The sequence below is a fragment of the Humulus lupulus genome, chromosome X (assembly GCF_963169125.1).
Source record: "Humulus lupulus chromosome X, drHumLupu1.1, whole genome shotgun sequence".
Classification (NCBI taxonomy): Eukaryota; Viridiplantae; Streptophyta; class Magnoliopsida; order Rosales; family Cannabaceae; genus Humulus; species Humulus lupulus.
In genome coordinates this window covers 225,395,976-225,414,283 of record NC_084802.1, presented here as the reverse complement: position 1 = coordinate 225,414,283, position 18,308 = coordinate 225,395,976, and the positions used below count along the sequence as shown (strand labels likewise).

Sequence of the window (18,308 nt, the reverse complement as noted above, 5' to 3'; positions counted from 1 at the left end):
CTGATGACGCTGTTACTTTTTATTTAAATTTATTGTCGTTGTGATGTAGCGCTGGAGCAACTTTCGCTATCATATATGTTGCCGTTTGTGACCATATCTTTTTTTTCTTTCCAAATTGTCGTCGTTTCTTTTATTTTGTGCAAGGTAATTAACTTTGTCGTCTCTTCAATCTTATCGTTGTCGTATGTGAATTTGCAAGGGAATGTCTCACTTATAGCTTCGTCGTCTCTGTCTACGTTGTCGTTTTTACCTGCATATTGTCGTTTATGAATTTGCGAAGAAAACTTTTGCTCGAGTTTACGTAGTACCGATATGTGTGTGTATATATATGTATATATATATATCCAGAAGTACTAAATTTAATCATTGTTACGCACATTTAAGTTTCACAGATACATACATACAACCCCAAAAGAGAGAAAATCTTAATATCAAAATGCATGGGAACCTAACACGTCATTCCCTCGAATATATAATATTTATTCAAATAATTGGAAAGGAAGAACAGCAACAGGGGTCGTCTCTTAAAAATGAAATAACAAACAAATGAGTAGAGCAAACAAAAACAGGTTGATATTTATCTAAGCAAACATATAAGCAGGTGAGAGAAATATGGGCATACGATCCACAATCCTCCAAAGCGTAGACTTCAGTTCCAATCCAAGATTTTAGTTCTCGTAGCTCGCACCTAGATCTTCCTCTTCCTCATATTCACCTTCCTCATCAGCAGTGGCGTCCTGGTATTGTTGGTACTCAGCGACCAAATCATTCATGTTACTCTCTGCCTCTGTGAACTCCATCTCGTCCATGCCTTCCCCTGTGTACCAGTGCAAAAACGCCTTGCGACGGAACATAGCTGTGAACTGCTCGCTCACCCTCCTGAACATCTCCTGGATCGACGTCGAGTTACCGACGAAAGTAGATGCCATTTTAAGCCCCAATGGTGGAATATCACAAACACTTGATTTCACGTTGTTTGGGATCCACTCAACAAAGTAGGATGAGTTCTTGTTTTGCACATTGATCATCTGTTCGTCCACCTCTTTAGTACTCATCTTACCCCTAAACATAGCCGAGGCAGTCAGGTATCGACCATGGCGAGGGTCAGCTGCACACATCATGTTCTTGGCATCCCACATTTGCTGAGTAAGCTCTGGCACAGTGAGGGAAATGTACTGCTGGGATCCACGAGAAGTCAGAGGCGCAAACCCCACCATGAAGAAGTGAAGTCGTGGGAATGGAATCAAATTAACAGCCAGCTTACGAAGGTCCGAGTTGAGTTGTCCAGGGAACCTCAGGCAGCAAGTTACACCACTCATAGTTGCAGATATCAAATGGTTCAAGTCACCAACTGCAAATTGGCAGAAGCAGAAAAATCAGGCACTGTAAAAAGATTGTCATGATTTGTGGTGTTACAGCTAATGGAAGAAATATACACAAATTAATACTTACAGCTTGGTGTGCTGAGCTTTAGAGTCCTGAAGCAAATATCATAAAGTGCTTCGTTATCAAGTACCATGCACTCATCAGCGTTTTCAACCAGTTGATGCACTGAGAGGGTGGCATTGTATGGTTCCACAACGGTGTCAGAAACCTTTGGAGAAGGAAAAACTGAGAATGTGAGCATCATTCTATCTGGGTATTCCTCTCTGATCTTCGATATGAGAAGTGTCCCCATGCCAGAACCAGTACCTCCTCCAAGTGAGTGACATACCTGAAAACCTGATCCAAAGCGAGAAATGACTGGTTAAATAACAATAATAATAATAAAATAAAACCAGTGATCTTTACTAATCCATGATAAGAAAGGATGTATTGAGAATTGGGAGGCTTTTACAGTCCATTATCTAGTTCATATGTCTTAAGGCAAATTATACATTTTTATCTCCATTCTTGCAAATGTTTTCTCTAAATGATGTTCCGAGCTTTTTGTGTCGTCGATATTATTCAGTGTCGTGACAATTAGAGACTAGTGTAGTAAAAATAAATTACTTTCATAAGTAAAAGATTAGTAAAGTCACTGTAGAGTCAATGCTTTCAACGAGACTTCGAAAATTACGAGTTAGAGAACTTTCCGGCGAAAACAGGACCAATCAGTCCTTGCCCCGGGTTTGATAAATTTCTATTCAATACATTGGTCAAAATATTAAATATATGTCGGTGTGTATATAAATATATATATATATATATTTATACATCCGGAATGGTTGGGCCATCAAATAATGACAGAAAACAGATATTTACATAATTAATTTTTTGAAAAGAAAATCTTAAAAGATAGTATAAGATTCTATCATGACTGTCTCCACGCCAGACAAAAATGGGGCCTGCAAACAACTCAGCCTTATCGGCATGTATTATATGAATATGTGTGCCTAACCCCAATCCAAATCCAGAAGCAATATAATAAGTGTATCAGCACACTACCAAAGCAACAAATGATTTTTATCTACCATTAAAGAAAATAGATTTCTCATATATCTCTTTTATACAAAATACAGTCAAAGAAATTCAATAATAAAATACAATAAATGTGTGTGCAGCATGGAGTACTATCTTATAAATTAAAGTCGCATCATCAGGTCTTGCGCTATATTACTATATATTACTTTGACAAATTCAACACGACTATTAGAAAAGGAAAAAGAAAAAAATATATACAAAATCCTACCACGGTTAGATGCAATGCACAGATCAAAGTACCAAACACTAAAGAGCCGAAGAAACAGTACAAACATAAGGAAACATATCAACAAACTTTGAGGTTACATTACCCACTGAGACAGATTTACTACTCTGTAACAGGCACAAAAACCGAGGAACCTGCCCATTTCTGTATCTCAACTTCATCATGTCCAATTATTTAAGTCATGAATAAGACCATTACTGTATCTTAAATCCATCCAATCCAATTATTTAAGTCGTGAATAAGATCAAACAAAACAAAGTTGAGACTTTTTTTTTAGAAACAAACACAAAAACAAATGCATTCAAATAATGAATGAATGATGCTCATAAAAAAATAAAAGTGCAGAAAATACAGAACTGTGAATTCTTAAGTTTAAAGTTTGCTAAAATGCTTCAAATCAATAAAATAAATTTGACGGATATTGCATCGCGTTAGTATAATATTCAATTACAAGTAATTTAGAACATAAATATATCAAAAAGCCAAGAGAAATAATTAATTATTTCAAATTCACAAATCACAACCACTATAAAATCACATCAAATATGGTTTCCACAAATCAAACCAATCCAATAAGTTCTGTACAAATTAAACAAATTTTTTAAGTAGTCGATACTCTCAAAATAAGATTCCAATTCGCCAATTCACTCAAACAAGATTCATATAATCACACACATGAACGAAATAAACTAAAAAATTCAGATCCAACATTACCTTGGAGACAGTCACAATTCTCAGCCTCTTTGCGAACAACATCAAGAACCGAATCGATCAACTCAGCGCCTTCGGTGTAGTGACCTTTGGCCCAATTGTTTCCAGCACCGGATTGGCCGAAAACGAAGTTATCAGGGCGAAAGATCTGTCCATACGGACCCGATCTGATGCTATCCATGGTTCCAGGTTCGAGATCCATAAGAACAGCCCGAGGAACGTACCTTCCTCCAGAAGCCTCATTGTAGTAGACATTAATCCTCTCCAACTGAAGATCAGCAGCACCATCGCTCTGGTACCTCCCGGTTGGGTCTACACCATGCTCGTTACAGATTACTTCCCAGAACTTGGAACCGATCTGGTTACCACATTGACCTCCTTGGATATGCAAGATTTCCCTCATTGTCGAAGAAAACGATTCAAGGTTTGGGGTTCAGAGAGAGAAAATCTATGCAGAGAGGCGGAGAAAGGAAGTAGAAGAGAGAAATATAAAGAAGTGAGTTTGAGGGTGGGAGAGAGGGAGATTCGGAGGTTAAGAATGTAATATCCTAGAGCGGGATATTTTTAAAGTATTTTCATTTATTATATATATTTTTTAAATTAAAATTTTTAATTAATTAAATATTTTAATAATATATATTATATTTCTGAGTTGGGTTGGGTGTGACAGCAAGAGAGTACGGACACTAGTGCCAACTAGGCAACTAACTGCTGTCTTGGGTGCCCACGTTAAGACGCTGTGCCCACACCACGCACCGTTTCGCATTTATTTCGGGCACGTCCGTTTATCTTTCATTTTTTGACAGAAACCGCCTAATGCATGGGATGAAACGTTGCCGCTTTGATTTTACTCTGCGGCCACTTTAAGATGGGCTGGGCTTACCTTCTGTAAGGAGATTTTGGATCACATCACACCAACACCATGTCGGAAAAAGCATGTGACTGCAATGCTGTCAATTTATCTTTCATTATTTTTTACCATTACTTTTTAGAAAAAATATTATTTTTTGCGTATTTTTTCCCATTACGTTATCGATTTTGGTGTATTATTAAATGATAATTCAAATCCTCCGTATTATAAAATAAATCAAAATAATATTCTGATTTGATTTTGCTCAAAATATTTTTCAAAGATCAATTATCGGGTCGTTAGTGATGCGATAAATTTAGAGAAGCAGAAAAAATGGTCGAAAAGCTGATAATAAAATATTATATTTGAATTTTTTTTACTAAAATTAGATATAAAGTGTTATTTTGATCTGTTTTGTAAAATACAAGATCCGAATTGCCATTTAACAAATGACTGTGACCGATCTCGCATTTGAGAAAAATTCAAGAATTAAATTAGTATTTCCCTTATTTTTATTTTCTTTCTTTTTTTAGGGCATTTATTTCTATTTTCAAAAACAAAATTATTCTTCTTTTTTTTCCTTTTTCTTCATGTGAAATCTTTGCTTTGCTGTGGATCTATTGTTCAGCAGGTGAACCCATTAAATGGGTATAGAACACTATCAATTTGAGGTTAATTTAATATAATCAAGAGTAGGTAATCATTTGGTACTCTGTGTTTTTGCAAAGTATCATTTTGGTACTTCTGTTTTTAATAATGCTCATATGGTACTCTGTATTTTAAAATCGTACATATTTGGTACCCTAAACTCAAATTTAATTAATAAAATTTTATCAATTTAATCAAACTGCTATCAATTATGTAAGTTCCAATTTTAAATTTAATTACATATAACTGATGACAGTTTGATCATATTGACAAAATTTTATCTATCAAATCTGAGTCTAGGGTATTAAATATGTATAATTTTAAAATACAGGGTACTATGAGCATTATTGAAAACAGAGGGTACCAAAATAATACTTTGCAAAAATATAGGGTACCAAATAGGTAAATTCCCTATAATCAATCTACTTTTTAATTTGATTAATCACTTACGTCAAAAATGCCTTCAATTCCAAAAAATATAGCCGTTAAAGGATTTTTGTTCAAAGGTGTATGAAAATGTTTTTTTAGTTTTAGTATTATTTTGCATTAAAAAAAGAGATAATGACAGTAAAAGTACTTAAGTAGATATAAATCTTGTAGTTAAATACTTATGTAAAAATTTTGACAGCAAAACTCTCAAGTAATTAAAATTCTTGCAATTAAATACCCATATAAAAATTTTAATAATAAAACTACTTAAATAGTGGATTTTCTTAAAACTAATCATATAGGACACGTCAAATTCGTCCGAAATATTTTTAAAATATTAAATAATTCAAGAAAATATTTAAATATATATTTTAATTCCTAAAAGTTTAGTTTTTAAATATTTTAAAAATAATTAAAAATTCATAAAAAATAAAATAAAATATTTTAAATTCCAAAATATTAACACAAGTGTTTTTAAACTAAAAAACATTAATTTAATGAAAATTCTAAATAAATTCATAAAAATTTCATTTTGATTAAAAATGAAAATTTTATGATTTTTATTTAGATTTTTCATCAAATAATGTTATTTTTTAGTTGTTAAAATACATGTTTTAATTTTTTATAAATTTAAAATATGTTATTTTTTTAGGAATTGATTTTTTTAATTTTTTTTTCTAAATTTTTAATTAATTTTAAAATATTTAAAAATAAAATAATAGACAAATTGGAAGTTGTCACGTGTATCATAAAGTTAATTTTAATAATTAACTTAACGATAAATAATTAAGTGTAATAAAATTCACTACTTAATTATTTTTGCCGTCAAATTTTTTCAATGATATTTAACTACAAAATTTTTAATTATTTGAGTAGTTTTACTGCTAAAATTTTTATATATGTATTTAATTGCACATTATCCTTAAAAAAAAAAAAAAAACAAAGCACCGTCTAATCACTTACTTATCAAGTGACTGTCACACACAACAGGGCGAGTGACTTTCTGACAAAGTAATGCAATGGAACAAACATGTACATTACATAGCATAGCATAGCACACGTGTAATTTTCCAACATATAATCAAATTATTATTATATATACAAAGTACAATAATGGTTTCAAAGCTTCCCAAAATCCTGACCTAGTTTATCAACATCCATCAAACAGCCTCCTTGTACGAAGAACTACCCCTCGTTCTTATTCTCTAGCCTTGGCCCTTGCTCACACCACGTCTCTCCCAAGAAGATGGCATCGACATTCGACAGTAAGAACAGTCAACGCTTGGATTTTATTTTTATTTTTTTGACATTAGAATAGGGAAGATTTGAACTTAAGACAAAAAGAAGAGTATTACTATGTCTATGAACACATCTGCGTTTGGCTTTTGTTAGCTGCAACTTTGTGTGTGAATATGCTACGTTTTAAATGTATTTTAAATGTATTAAACAAATTGGAACTCAAAAGCAGGTGAGTGTAATGGGGTGGGCAGATACTCAATACAACTTAGGCTTGCATTGGCCGCCGGGATGGGGCAAGCAAATTGATAGAAACCAGTGTGGTAGAATAACAACAAACTTAACTTAGGTTAACATTTTTACTTCAAAGTATTTTAAAGTTAGTATCTCAGTTCAGATGAGGCCAACTTTCTCTTGCCATTGCTAACCTTCCTACTAGGCTAATAATATTAACATATAAAAAAAACCGTACAAAATACACAAGTGACTGACTACTCTTTTGGACCATAATCATATTCAACAACAGCAAACAAGAGTTTTCCACGGTTCATAACTTCTTTACACAACTGGGTTGCCAAGACAACACAGTAACACCCACCAATTACATTAGTGCTGGAGTTGAGCCTCATTGCAGTGTCTCTTGAAGTTCAAAGCCTCGTCCACCAAATATTCACTGATCAAAAGATGAACCACATCAGCAAAATTTCACAAGAAAAAAGTGGTGTTACAGTCGAGCTAAAAACATGTGCTAGCTAATGAACTCACAAAATCCGCCCCGCCATTAGTGATGGTTCCCATCTTGGACTCCAAGGATAATCCACTAGCTGATGAGACTTAATTGGTGCTCCTTGGGAGTTAAAATGCTGCATCAATACATTAATATACCTAGTGTGAGTGACAGACTTCTAGTAACAGACCATATAAATTTTTAATTAACTGTTAACCTTTCATGAAACCAACAAATACAAAGATTTATTAACCCTTTTAGAGAAGTCTCGCCAAGATACATTATAGTTTACTTATGTCCATTATTCTGAAATCCATTATTCAAGCACTGCCCTTTTCATTCTTAACCAGTTGATCTTAAAAGCTAAGTCCTTAGAAAACATAAGGGTGTGATTGGTAGTTGATTTGGAAATGATTTTATGATTTTGAAAACTCAAAATTTGGAGGACCTACCAAAATATCTAATTGGTAAATTGTTTTTGAAAATTATATCATAATCAGAATTCTAATTTTGTGTTGTAATTTAGAAAACAACAATTTCACGTTTTCTCTGTTTTGTGATTTTTTCTCCAAAAACCTAAAGTCAAAATCAGGTTTGTTTGTTCTCTCTACTCCTATCCTCTGTATCATTACTTGTATTTTTTTTTTTTGCCAATTTTTATGACTTGAGTATGTTCCCACTAGTAATAAGGTGTTTATGGAACATTTTATGACATTTAGGATGCCCAATTCAAAAATAACATGTGTCTTTTATAGATGACAATGCAATATTGTTATGAATTTAATCAATAATTATTATTAAATTTTAATTTATCATTATAATTAAATTTTACTTAATTAAATCTATTGATAAATCAAAATTTAATATTATACAACTTATGTATATAAAATTAAAATAATATTCATGTTCCAATCACGTAATTAGTTTCTATTATATTTTCAAATTTAATACCAATCACAAATTCATTTTTTTTAAACTCAAAAACAGTTTAATGACATTGAACCAATCACATTTTCAGAAACATGATTTTAGTCACTAAATTCATATTTTCATTTCAGAATCTCACTTTTCAAAAATACAGTTTTCTAATCGCGAACCAATCAGACCCTAGAAGAGGGTGTTTGGCTCCATAATTAAAAGATTATTTTTTGTTTTTAAAAGCTAAAAACTTTTTTTGAAAATAAGGGGATTTGACATTGTTTTCAAAAAAATTTAAAAACAAAATTACAAAAAATATAAAATTTTTATAAGAAAAAGTTATTTTCTATTGTTCTCAAAATATTTTTTGTCCATCTTTTTTCTTAATCTCACATCAGATTCTCTCGCATCATCACTTTTGCTTTCCTTATTTTTTTCTAAAATCAATTTCTTTCATCACTTTCTATCTCATCATTTTCTCTTTTATCATTTTTACTCTCCTCATTTTTTCTCTCTCCTCACTTCTCTCTCTTCACTTTCTTTCTCATCACTTTCTGTTTCTCTATCATCTCGTATCACTTTCTTTCTTCTCAAATTATCTTTCATCACTTTCTCTTTTCTCAAATTTTCTTACTTTCTTTATTTTTCATCACTTTTTATTTCACATTATTTTATCTCATTATTTAGTACAAACTTTTAAAAGATTTTTCTTTGTAAATATGATTATTAATTTTTTATTTAAGATTTTTTAAAAAAATAAAAACTAAAAAATTGTTTTTTAGAAAGCATTAACCAAACATCTCGTATTTTTTTTTAAACTACAAAAACTGTTTTCTGATCTTATTTCTGAAAATACAACTTTGAAAATAAAAAACATATTACAATACCAAACAGGCCCTTAATAATTAAAATTCTAATTAGCAGCATAAATTTTTATATCCTAGGCTGAAAATGACTTCCTTGGGATTTACTATGTTTTCTCTTACATTGAACAAGCAAGTCATGTGGTGAGGTTCAATTTTAAGTGCTGAATGACTTAAGGACAGTTGATATACTTAATTTGACTCTACATGGAGAACAATGAAAAGAACGCTTAATTTTAAAGGTATCAGGTAACTTATCAAAATATTTTCACAGGGAACAGGCACAAGTAATTATTTTGTTTGTTGGTGTGGTTCAAGAACAAATTAGATAATAAATAAAATAAAAAATAGTTGCTCAATCCAATAATATGACTTGTTGAAGCAATATATTAAATTAAAATAATATATGCACTAAAATATTACACCAACTGATGTGGTACTATTTTTTAAAACAGATGATCTCGTCTAAAATAAATGCGATTGATTAAAGAAACTGTCACGTCAGTTGGTGTAATGTTTTGGTGCACATATCATTACTCGTTAAATTAACTTTTACATTGTGAACGGAAAAAAGTACTTGATTATAACCATATTGCTTAACTAAGCCACTTTACCACTCAAAGCTGAGGTAACTAAATAGTTGCAGCAGAAAAAGAACTAACTTGTTCGGACGTCATCCAACCAGCTTACTGGCAAGACATATAAGTGACAAAATAGACATGCGTACAAACATTTTAAGATTAGGAAAAGAATATTGTTACCTGGGAACTTTGAAGTATCAGAATTGGATGTTGCCTTGGAAACTGAGTTGAAATATGGAAGTGAACCTGAAACAACAAAATACAGAAAGGAGTGATCAGCAGCAACTTGAGAGTAAAGATATGCAGCAAATTAAGATATACATTTACAGTTACAGTGACTTGAACCCGAACCAGTCACACACACATGTGGTTCAAAAAATAACCAGTCTTATGCCCTCTAATCCACCCAATATTCCATGCATTAAAGTAAAATATTAACTAGGAAGTGAATCTGAATTTGTCACTACTCCAAATAACGAATGACTTGAAGAAAAATAAAACAAATAACAACCAATGTCATATAATACCATGAATGTAAATACTCCAGAGCAAGCAAGGAATGTTGCCCTTCTACAAAAAACCTGTCAAAATAGAATTTGAGGCTGGTTACTAAAAGTTATATTTATTTTGTAAATAATACATGGCTTGGATGCTTACTGGATCAGCTTCTAAAGGTCTGCCAAACACAAGGGCTAATGCCTCAATAAATTGTCTTCTAACATCAATTAAGTTAACAGCCTCCGAGACCTTAAAAAGTAGATCAAATAAAGTTCTAATCATATTAAAAACTCATGCTTCCAGTTATTACCAAAAAGAAATGAAACATAACATATGCAGTTGACCTGTTTTGCCAGAGATTCTTCCAGATGGGGAAGATATTCAGCCATGCACCTATGAAAGAAGAAAACTATTAGAATCAGAACAGCCAATAAACAACAGAGGTCAAATTGAGAAGACATACATAGGGCATAATAAATATGTGACAATATGAGAGACCTACATTCCATCCACCCACACAGGAAGCTTAACATCTTCAATGAGAAACAGTGCCTTCAACTCGGAGGTGGAAAATAATTTCACCCGAGGAGCTGAAGGAGTAGAAACATTTTTTTTCCCAACAGGATATATGACCTGCAAAGTCATATAACACTGTTATAAACAAAAATGTGAAAGGGGCATCGAAGACATGTGGAAATGAGAAGATGAGTGAGAGAGTAAAGGGGACAAATGTGACCTGTAAGTATATCTTCTGTGGAAGTCTCCAAGGGCATCCAATAACCATTTTATTTATGTCCATGTCCATTAAAGGTATTGCAAATTTGACTTCTTCTGGCTACGCTACATTCAAAGGTGTAAAAACCACACATAATGAAAAGCCATAAGAAAAGGCATATTCAGCATTAAAAAGCTCCTGCATTTAAATTGAAAAAGTACATTCTGCTTTGGAAAAATACCTTTTCAACCCCAGATACCGTATGCATTTCAATCCCCTGATGCGAAGTAAACAATAGTTAAAACAATCTGTTATAGGAACCATATTCAAATCCAAATATCCTTAACATAAATATGCACGTCTCATAATACAAATATGCTTCAGCCGATGAACATGACATATGGTTATTTAATATGTCAAATAAGTTAAATTTTAAGATTCAACCCAATTGATGAATATCAGTTATTCAGTTTTGATCAGAAGTGTCATAGTCTAACAACTTAATTCAATTAGCATCCGAAATTATTATGGATCCACATAATTTTAGTTAATTATTACCTCTCTAGGTAACATTGTACCAACTTCAAATTTCAACCTATCATCATCAACCTCCCCAACAAGCCTGTTCTGGTAGGACTTGTATTGATCCCTATTCAAATAAGTAAATATCATCCACAACCATGTTGTCCACGAACTACATTGTCTTCAAGAAAATTCTAAAACGTAACCAAAACCCATTGTAGTGAGCTCCTTACCTGAGTTGTTGAACAAGAAACATAAGCTGAGTAGGGTCTTTGCCATTCCAATCACTAAAACAGTTCTTCGGAGACTTTAAGTAACCTTCTCCATCACCACCCATCAGAAGAAATGGATTAAAGGTTTCGTCTTCAGCTCCAAATATTACATCCGGAGCAGAAAACGGAGACTCCGCATCAAATACAATATCCCCTAAAATAAGTTGAACTTGTTATAAAAACGAAACCGATAAAGTATATAATTTTATACGATACTCACATTTGAGAAAGTCTAGACAATAGGGTATAGCTAGAGTGAACCGATCAAGAGTTCCAGGGTAGTATTTGCTACCAGACCACATCTGCTCAATCTGTAAAAAAACAAATTTCACTCAGACCCATAATGAAGGAATGATTTTTCTTTTTCTGATTGTTTCCCGAGAAAATTAAGAGAAAGGAAAACGAGATTTGCTTACTTTGAAGTTTAATTAGAGAAAAGGAAAAAAGAGAGGGTTTACCTTAATGGAAAGAGGAAAATGAGAAACGAGATAATTGAGCTGAGCAGCGATGAGAGGATGAACATTCTCGGAGGACATGTTTGGTCGGAGAGTGACTTCCGGTGATCAGCTCCGGTCTACTGGAAACTCAGAACAACCGACCACTCTTTTCTTGTCTTTGCTTCGATTTGTGTTTTGTAAGGAATCGGAGAAAGAGAGACAAAAGCTACATGCCTTATTAGCATTAATAAACAAAAAATTGCTTCAGAAAATAGGGGTGCTCGGAGTCACCCGTTAAATTGACGGAACGTGCAGCACTTATTAGCACATTCAGCTAGCAAGTCACCATAAAACTCATACATATAGCAAACAAGCCTATCGGCTAGCCACGATACAAGTCTCGTACATGTAAGAGTAATAATGAAGCATGAGCAAGCACAAAACAAGTCATCTAAACACAACATCTCACACAATAACTAGAGCATACAACATAGACAAATGACACATGATGGCCCAATGAAAGTAACAAACAAACAACACATAGACCATAAAGAAAGCATACACAACGAGCCATGGATAAACGTCATTTTATTCATATATGGTCTTGATAGGGCGTGCTCGAAGAACCTCCCCCACTTAGTTCTTCGGCATCCTCGAAGAACCTGCTCCTTGTTGATCTTCAATCTTCTGTGTAAGCTTGTGCAAGTCCTCCGCCATTTCCCTACAAATTTATTCATCTGCGAGCCATTTCCACTTCACTAGAAACTCTTTCTTCTTCTTTCTGTCTACGACCACGGTCCTCTCTGCTAGGATTTCTTCAGGTTGTCTGCTGCTTCGTGGCTTGACGTTGACTCCTTCTCTGGTAGGCTAGTTGCGAGCTAGATCTTCATGATATGGTTTGAGGTTGCTGACGTGCAAGACGGGGTGTATCTTCATCCATTCTGGTAAGCTGACTTTGTAGGAGGTTAGACTCACTTTCGAGATGATTGGAACAAGACCCTCGTATTTGCGGACGAGTCTAATGTCCTTATTCCCTCATAATCTCAATTGTTCGGGCCTTAGTTTGATCATCACTAAGTCGCCTTTCCAGCGGTCGTCTTTTTTGGTCTGCCCACTTCTTCATTCTCTTTGAAGCATTCCCTAGATTGACTCGGGCAATCTCCGTGGTTTTCTTCCAGTCTTTCGTGAAATTAAAGGCTCTTGGATTTCTCCCTTAGTATTCGTCCACTGTGTGGGGTAACAGTGGATGTTGACTGTTGATAACTTCAAAAGCGCTCTTGTTTGACGAAGAACTCTTCTGAGAGTTGAAGCAAAATTGAGCTACATCAAGTAGTTGCGACTAATTCTTTTGGTTGGCATTGACAAAATGGTGCACGTACTCTTCCAGCATCCCATTGAATCTTTTAGTCTTTCCTTCCGTTTGTGGATGATAGTTCGTGGAGATGTTTAGTTGTGAGCCCAAAAGATTGAATAACTCGGACCAAAAGGTCCCTGTGAATCTTCCATCTCGGTCACTGACTATATTTTGGGGTACTTCCCAATACTTAACAACGTACTTAAAGAAAAGTCTTCTTGTCTCTTTTGTCGAGCAATACTTCGACACTGATATGAGTGTTGCATACATTGAAAATCTGTCCATGATCACCAAGATCGCACTCAAGTCTCCTGTCTTCGGCAAACTAGTAATGAAGTCAAGCGACACACTCTCCATGGTCGGCTTGGGACTAACAAAGGTTCTAACAACCCAGGCGTCTTATACTTCTCCACTTTGTCTTGCTGGCAGGTGAGGCAGGTCTTGGTGTACTCTACTATATTGTCGCTCATTTGTGGCCAGTAGTAGCCTTGCTTCAAAAGGGCATGTGTCCTCTGCCACCCTGGATGACCCGCCCACAAGGTGTTGTGACACTCACTCATCAGTTTCCTCCCCAAATCTTCAGTTTTGGGAACATACAAACGACCACCTTTGGCCCACAAAAGATCATCTTCCACCCAAAATTGGCGATTTTTTCCTTCTTTTACGAGGTTCATGATGGTCTTCACAATTGGATCTCTCTCCAAGTTCTCCTTAATGCGCTCTCGGATAGGAGTAGTCAGTGTGCTAGCCAACATGTTTGCTAGCAATTATAGAGCCACTAACTTGATAACTCTAAAAAATAGAGTTATTTTACCACTTTTTATGTGTTAATTGTTGCTTAATTCTTTAGTTTTTAATTGATTTATTAAGTTTTAAAGTAATTTTAAATTTATTTTGATTTTTATATATTTTTGTGTGTTTTTATAGTTATTTTGTTGTAAAATGTTGTAGTTAATTATTTGAATTATTGTAGTTTAATTTGAGGTAAAAAAATGTTGTATTACTGAGCTTAAATGTTAAATATAAATTAAGTTATAATTAATATTTTCAAAGAATTAACTTGATTTATTTTATAATGAAAATATTTTATTATGATTTATTTTATGTTTATTTTGTTAGGGAATTTGTGATATGTTTGTGTTTGGAAAAAATAATAAAAAGCTAAAGCAAGAAAGAAAAAATGGCATTTTTAAAATGCCATAAGCAAGCAAAAGCTCACCTTCCACCCCAGCAGCCACTTGGGCCCGTTTGCCTCAGCCAAGCCCACGAAGTAGCCAACCCACCTTCGGTTTCTCCTTTCCTCCAACCACGGGCCCGCCCGCCCGCCTCCAGAGGCCCACACCTAGCTGCTTCCCTCCCTTCAGTAGCTCAAGCCCCACGGTTTCAACACCAGCTCTCCAACCCGTGCACCCACTTTCTCGCCTGCCACAGCCCACCAACACTTCTTGAGCCCAACAAAAGCATAATGTACCATTGTCCCCTTTGCCAAAAATGCCAACTTTTTACCCAAACTTTTCTACACATTTTACCTCAAAATCATCATTACACCTTATAATTTACTCATATTTGCCATATTATTATTAATTTAATCAATTTAATTAATTTAAATTGATTATTTTAATACTCTCATTTTGGCTATAAATAGGAAATTTTCAAGACTATTTTGGAGTGCTTATTTTTGGGAGAGGTCATAGCACAAAGTTTCTACACTTTCAAACCTCTCTATTCTCTTCATCTTCTTCTTCTTTTTGTTTAATTTTCTATGTATTTTTAGAGGAACAATTTGGAGGTTTCCTCCAAATGTTCCTAGTTATGTTTGTATTTTCTATTCTAGTAATGAGTTTCTAATCTTTTTAAGATTATTAAGGTGATGATGAAACAATATGTAACTAGATAGTGTTTATTTTGTATGTTGATTTCCCATTTTGTGCAATAAAGTTTATGAATTTTCTTCTTCAAATATCTTCTTTCATCTTAAATATCATGTATTTTGGATTGTTAGCACATATTTACACTTTGTTCTTCATTAGTGCAAAAACATAATATTCTTTGTGTAAGATGTGTCATTAAATTGTACACATCCAATGCTTAGAACAAAAATTTATGTTTTGCCTTATAAATAATGTTATTTGATTTTTTGTTGTTTCATTAGGTTGATTCATATTAAATACTTTAAAATTATATTTTTTGAAAAGTGAAGAAATATCCTATCTTTTTAGAAGTAATTTGTGCTTAAAATTATAAATCTATTTTGAAAATGATAATTTGATTTATTTTAACTATCACTAAAACTTGTGAATCAATGTACTTATAAATATTATTGAACTTATATTTTGTGGATTCTATTATCTTAATAATCTTTCTTCTACCATCTTGTTTACAATTATTAATTTAGTTATATATATATTGTCTTTAATATCTTTATTATTATCTTTTATTTTGTTTTTATTGTTACAAATTCTCATCAATCTTTGGAGCTAGGTTAGAATTTATTAATTTTGGTTTAAAATAGTTTTCTTTTCGATTTTAGACAACTCATTTGGATTCGACATCCTCGCTTACACGATCACTATTCTATATGAACGATTCGTGCGCTTGCAATTTATAAATATTTAAAACATACCCGTTTTGGGTCCATCATAACTCAGCTTTGTGACTCAGGGCATTTGCTGCCTGATTCAGATGATCCGCCTTGTGTTCAAAATGAAAGTCAATTTTGATGGTATTAAATGAGAAAATAAGTATACGCAGCGGAATATGATCTTTTAAAAAATTTATTAATACCAGTCAGGATCATAAATATATAGATATATTAAATGACACATAAATAGATAAGAGATTACCTCTAGTAGCCTATCAAGTCTCCTTAAATCTTTTCTTATAAATCAAAGATCTTCTTATCCTTTCTGAAAGCGCGCACCTTAGCCTTCCAAACTAATCCTTAAACACACAAGGACGGTGTGTGGGCACGTAGGATTCAAATGTTCATTTAGGGTTCATTTGTTTGTTTTTAAGATCCAGACTTCTGAATCTAGATGCACATCTGAATAATAAGATATTATCTCTGAATCTGAATATTGAAATATTTAGACTATTTGTTTTTTTTTCACATCTGAATGTATTTCTCAGTATTTTTAATTATGTAATATTAACAAATTTATAAAATTATATTTTATTTAAAAAAAGTATGAAAATATTCAAATACAAAACATGATTAATATATTAAATTTAAGAATTTTCAAACATCAATTGTGTTCCTCTTCTCTATATTAGCTTTAGTGCAAGTTCATTCCTCAACATGATTTGTGCATCCTCTGCTCTCCAACTAGGTTCATTTGTTTCCTCCAATATTTGTTTTTCTGGTCCTTCATCAAAGATTACTTGAGGTTGATCAAATTGATTGAAAAATTCATCATTGATATGCTCTTTCCTAATAAAGTTATTAATTTCAAAACAGGCAATAACAACATCTCTTTGGACTTGAAACTCATATGGAGTCATCTTATCCAACATTGGAAATCTTGCTTTCAAACCTCCAAACGAACGTTCGATAACATTTCAAAGTTGAGTGTAGGCATGGTTAAACTTTTTCTCTTTTGTTACAGCGCGCCTACGACGATAATCTCCTAACCAATATACTAATTTTAGAGAAAAAATACTACTAGGATTGATAATATAAAGGAAAATAAAACTTTCATAGATCATTATAATAGATCAATAAACTTCAATACACAAAAGGAAAATGTGTTCATGACATGATATAACAAATGAAAAGTTCTCTAAGCACAATAATAGCCTAATTAACTAAATAAAAAATATCCCAATTTTTCCCCATAGCCTTAACCCAATTCTTCATTATGTTGACATCTTTCATGTTCATCCATGCTTTTCTATTTCTATCCCCTTCGCGGAGTATACCAATACCTAGACCGCATTCAATCGATTACTTTAGAGACTGATACGCGCTCACTACAGAAAAATAAGTTAAGCAACTTCCCGCCTCTCTTTCTCAAATGAGACAAAGGCATTCAAGATCACGTATTTTTATATATGTCGTTTCGTCACGTACATGTATTCAATCAATATTTTTTATGTTCCTGCCGTCAAAGTGCCTATGAGGATGTAGAAAACAAGAGTTGGTCTTAGACGTTATCTTAGTTGTTTAAATAAAGCAACAACTTGGTGTCAAAAGGCGAGTTCCTTTCTTGTCTTACCCAAAAACTTTTTATGAGACTCAAAGTTGAATAAGCTCTGCACTTATCTTGACTTTTTTTCTCTCGTACTGACTAGCTTTGGGCTATTGGACTCAATTGAGTATGAGTACCCAAGAATTCTTGGAATTCCTTGGGGGTTCTTCTCACAACTCCTTCTTCTTCTTCATCACCAAGAGTTTATTCAATTGCTGAGAAGACATTTCCTCCAAGAGTTTCTTCTTTCACAACAACCATGGCATGAGATGCTTGACTTACAAACTGGTCATTTACATATGTCACTGATAGCTAAGTAGCTAGCTCTCGAATTGATAGACCACCCTACCCACTAATGGACTATTGGGGGTGGGGAGGCGAATGAGAACCAACCGAGAACCCAAACTGCTTGACTGACTAACCCAAATCAACTGCTTTTCCAGATGGCTGGTAATATCACTTAAGGGCGGATAGACCGACCACCCAGTGCCGCTACCCACTTCTATTAAGGCTAGCTGCACTATACAAAGGCTTCTCCCATCCAAGTCCATCTAATTTTCCCATGCATTCCTCAACACCAGGACCACTATTCTTTTTAATTAACAACTCCAATGCAGTAGACATCTTATCATATCTTGTTGAGATGATAGCTTTCTTTTCTTCCTCATCAT

At 33.4% G+C, this 18,308-nt stretch overlaps 2 protein-coding genes across 2 annotated transcripts; both read right to left on the bottom strand.

The window, feature by feature from the left end:
* Nucleotides 1-351: 351 nt before the first annotated feature.
* Nucleotides 352-3,897, bottom strand: LOC133804093 (tubulin beta chain). Its single transcript, XM_062242247.1, has 3 exons — nt 3,404-3,897; nt 1,453-1,722; nt 352-1,351 (listed from the first exon to the last, which is right to left on the bottom strand). Exons 1-3 carry the CDS (start codon nt 3,801-3,803, stop codon nt 669-671), a joined length of 1,353 nt encoding a protein of 450 aa, XP_062098231.1. The 5' UTR covers nt 3,804-3,897; the 3' UTR covers nt 352-668.
* A 2,990-nt stretch (nt 3,898-6,887) lies between these two features.
* On the bottom strand, nt 6,888-12,394 carry LOC133803282 (uncharacterized). The gene is made up of 13 exons (XM_062241260.1): nt 12,118-12,394; nt 11,880-11,970; nt 11,621-11,813; nt 11,424-11,514; nt 11,107-11,142; nt 10,887-10,985; nt 10,653-10,783; nt 10,495-10,543; nt 10,310-10,399; nt 10,180-10,233; nt 9,833-9,898; nt 7,329-7,426; nt 6,888-7,236 (listed from the first exon to the last, which is right to left on the bottom strand). Exons 1-13 carry the CDS (start codon nt 12,193-12,195, stop codon nt 7,170-7,172), a joined length of 1,143 nt encoding a protein of 380 aa, XP_062097244.1. The 5' UTR covers nt 12,196-12,394; the 3' UTR covers nt 6,888-7,169.
* Between the last annotated feature and the right edge of the window lie 5,914 nt (nt 12,395-18,308).

Bases quoted from the DNA above. Each gene is read 5' to 3' on its own strand.
- LOC133804093 (XM_062242247.1), bottom strand. From the start codon at position 3,803: ATGAGGGAAATCTTGCATATCCAAGGAGGTCAATGTGGTAACCAGATC. The intron at 1,723-3,403 runs GTAATGTTGGAT...GCTTTGGATCAG, and splicing joins GAATTGTGACTGTCTCCAAG to GTTTTCAGGTATGTCACTCA. The intron at 1,352-1,452 runs GTAAGTATTAAT...GCCAATTTGCAG, and splicing joins AAAGCTCAGCACACCAAGCT to TTGGTGACTTGAACCATTTG.
- LOC133803282 (XM_062241260.1), bottom strand. From the start codon at position 12,195: ATGTCCTCCGAGAATGTTCATCCTCTCATCGCTGCTCAGCTCAATTAT. The intron at 11,971-12,117 runs GTAAACCCTCTC...GTTTTTTTACAG, and splicing joins ATTTTCCTCTTTCCATTAAG to ATTGAGCAGATGTGGTCTGG. The intron at 11,814-11,879 runs GTGAGTATCGTA...AACTTATTTTAG, and splicing joins TTGTCTAGACTTTCTCAAAT to GGGATATTGTATTTGATGCG.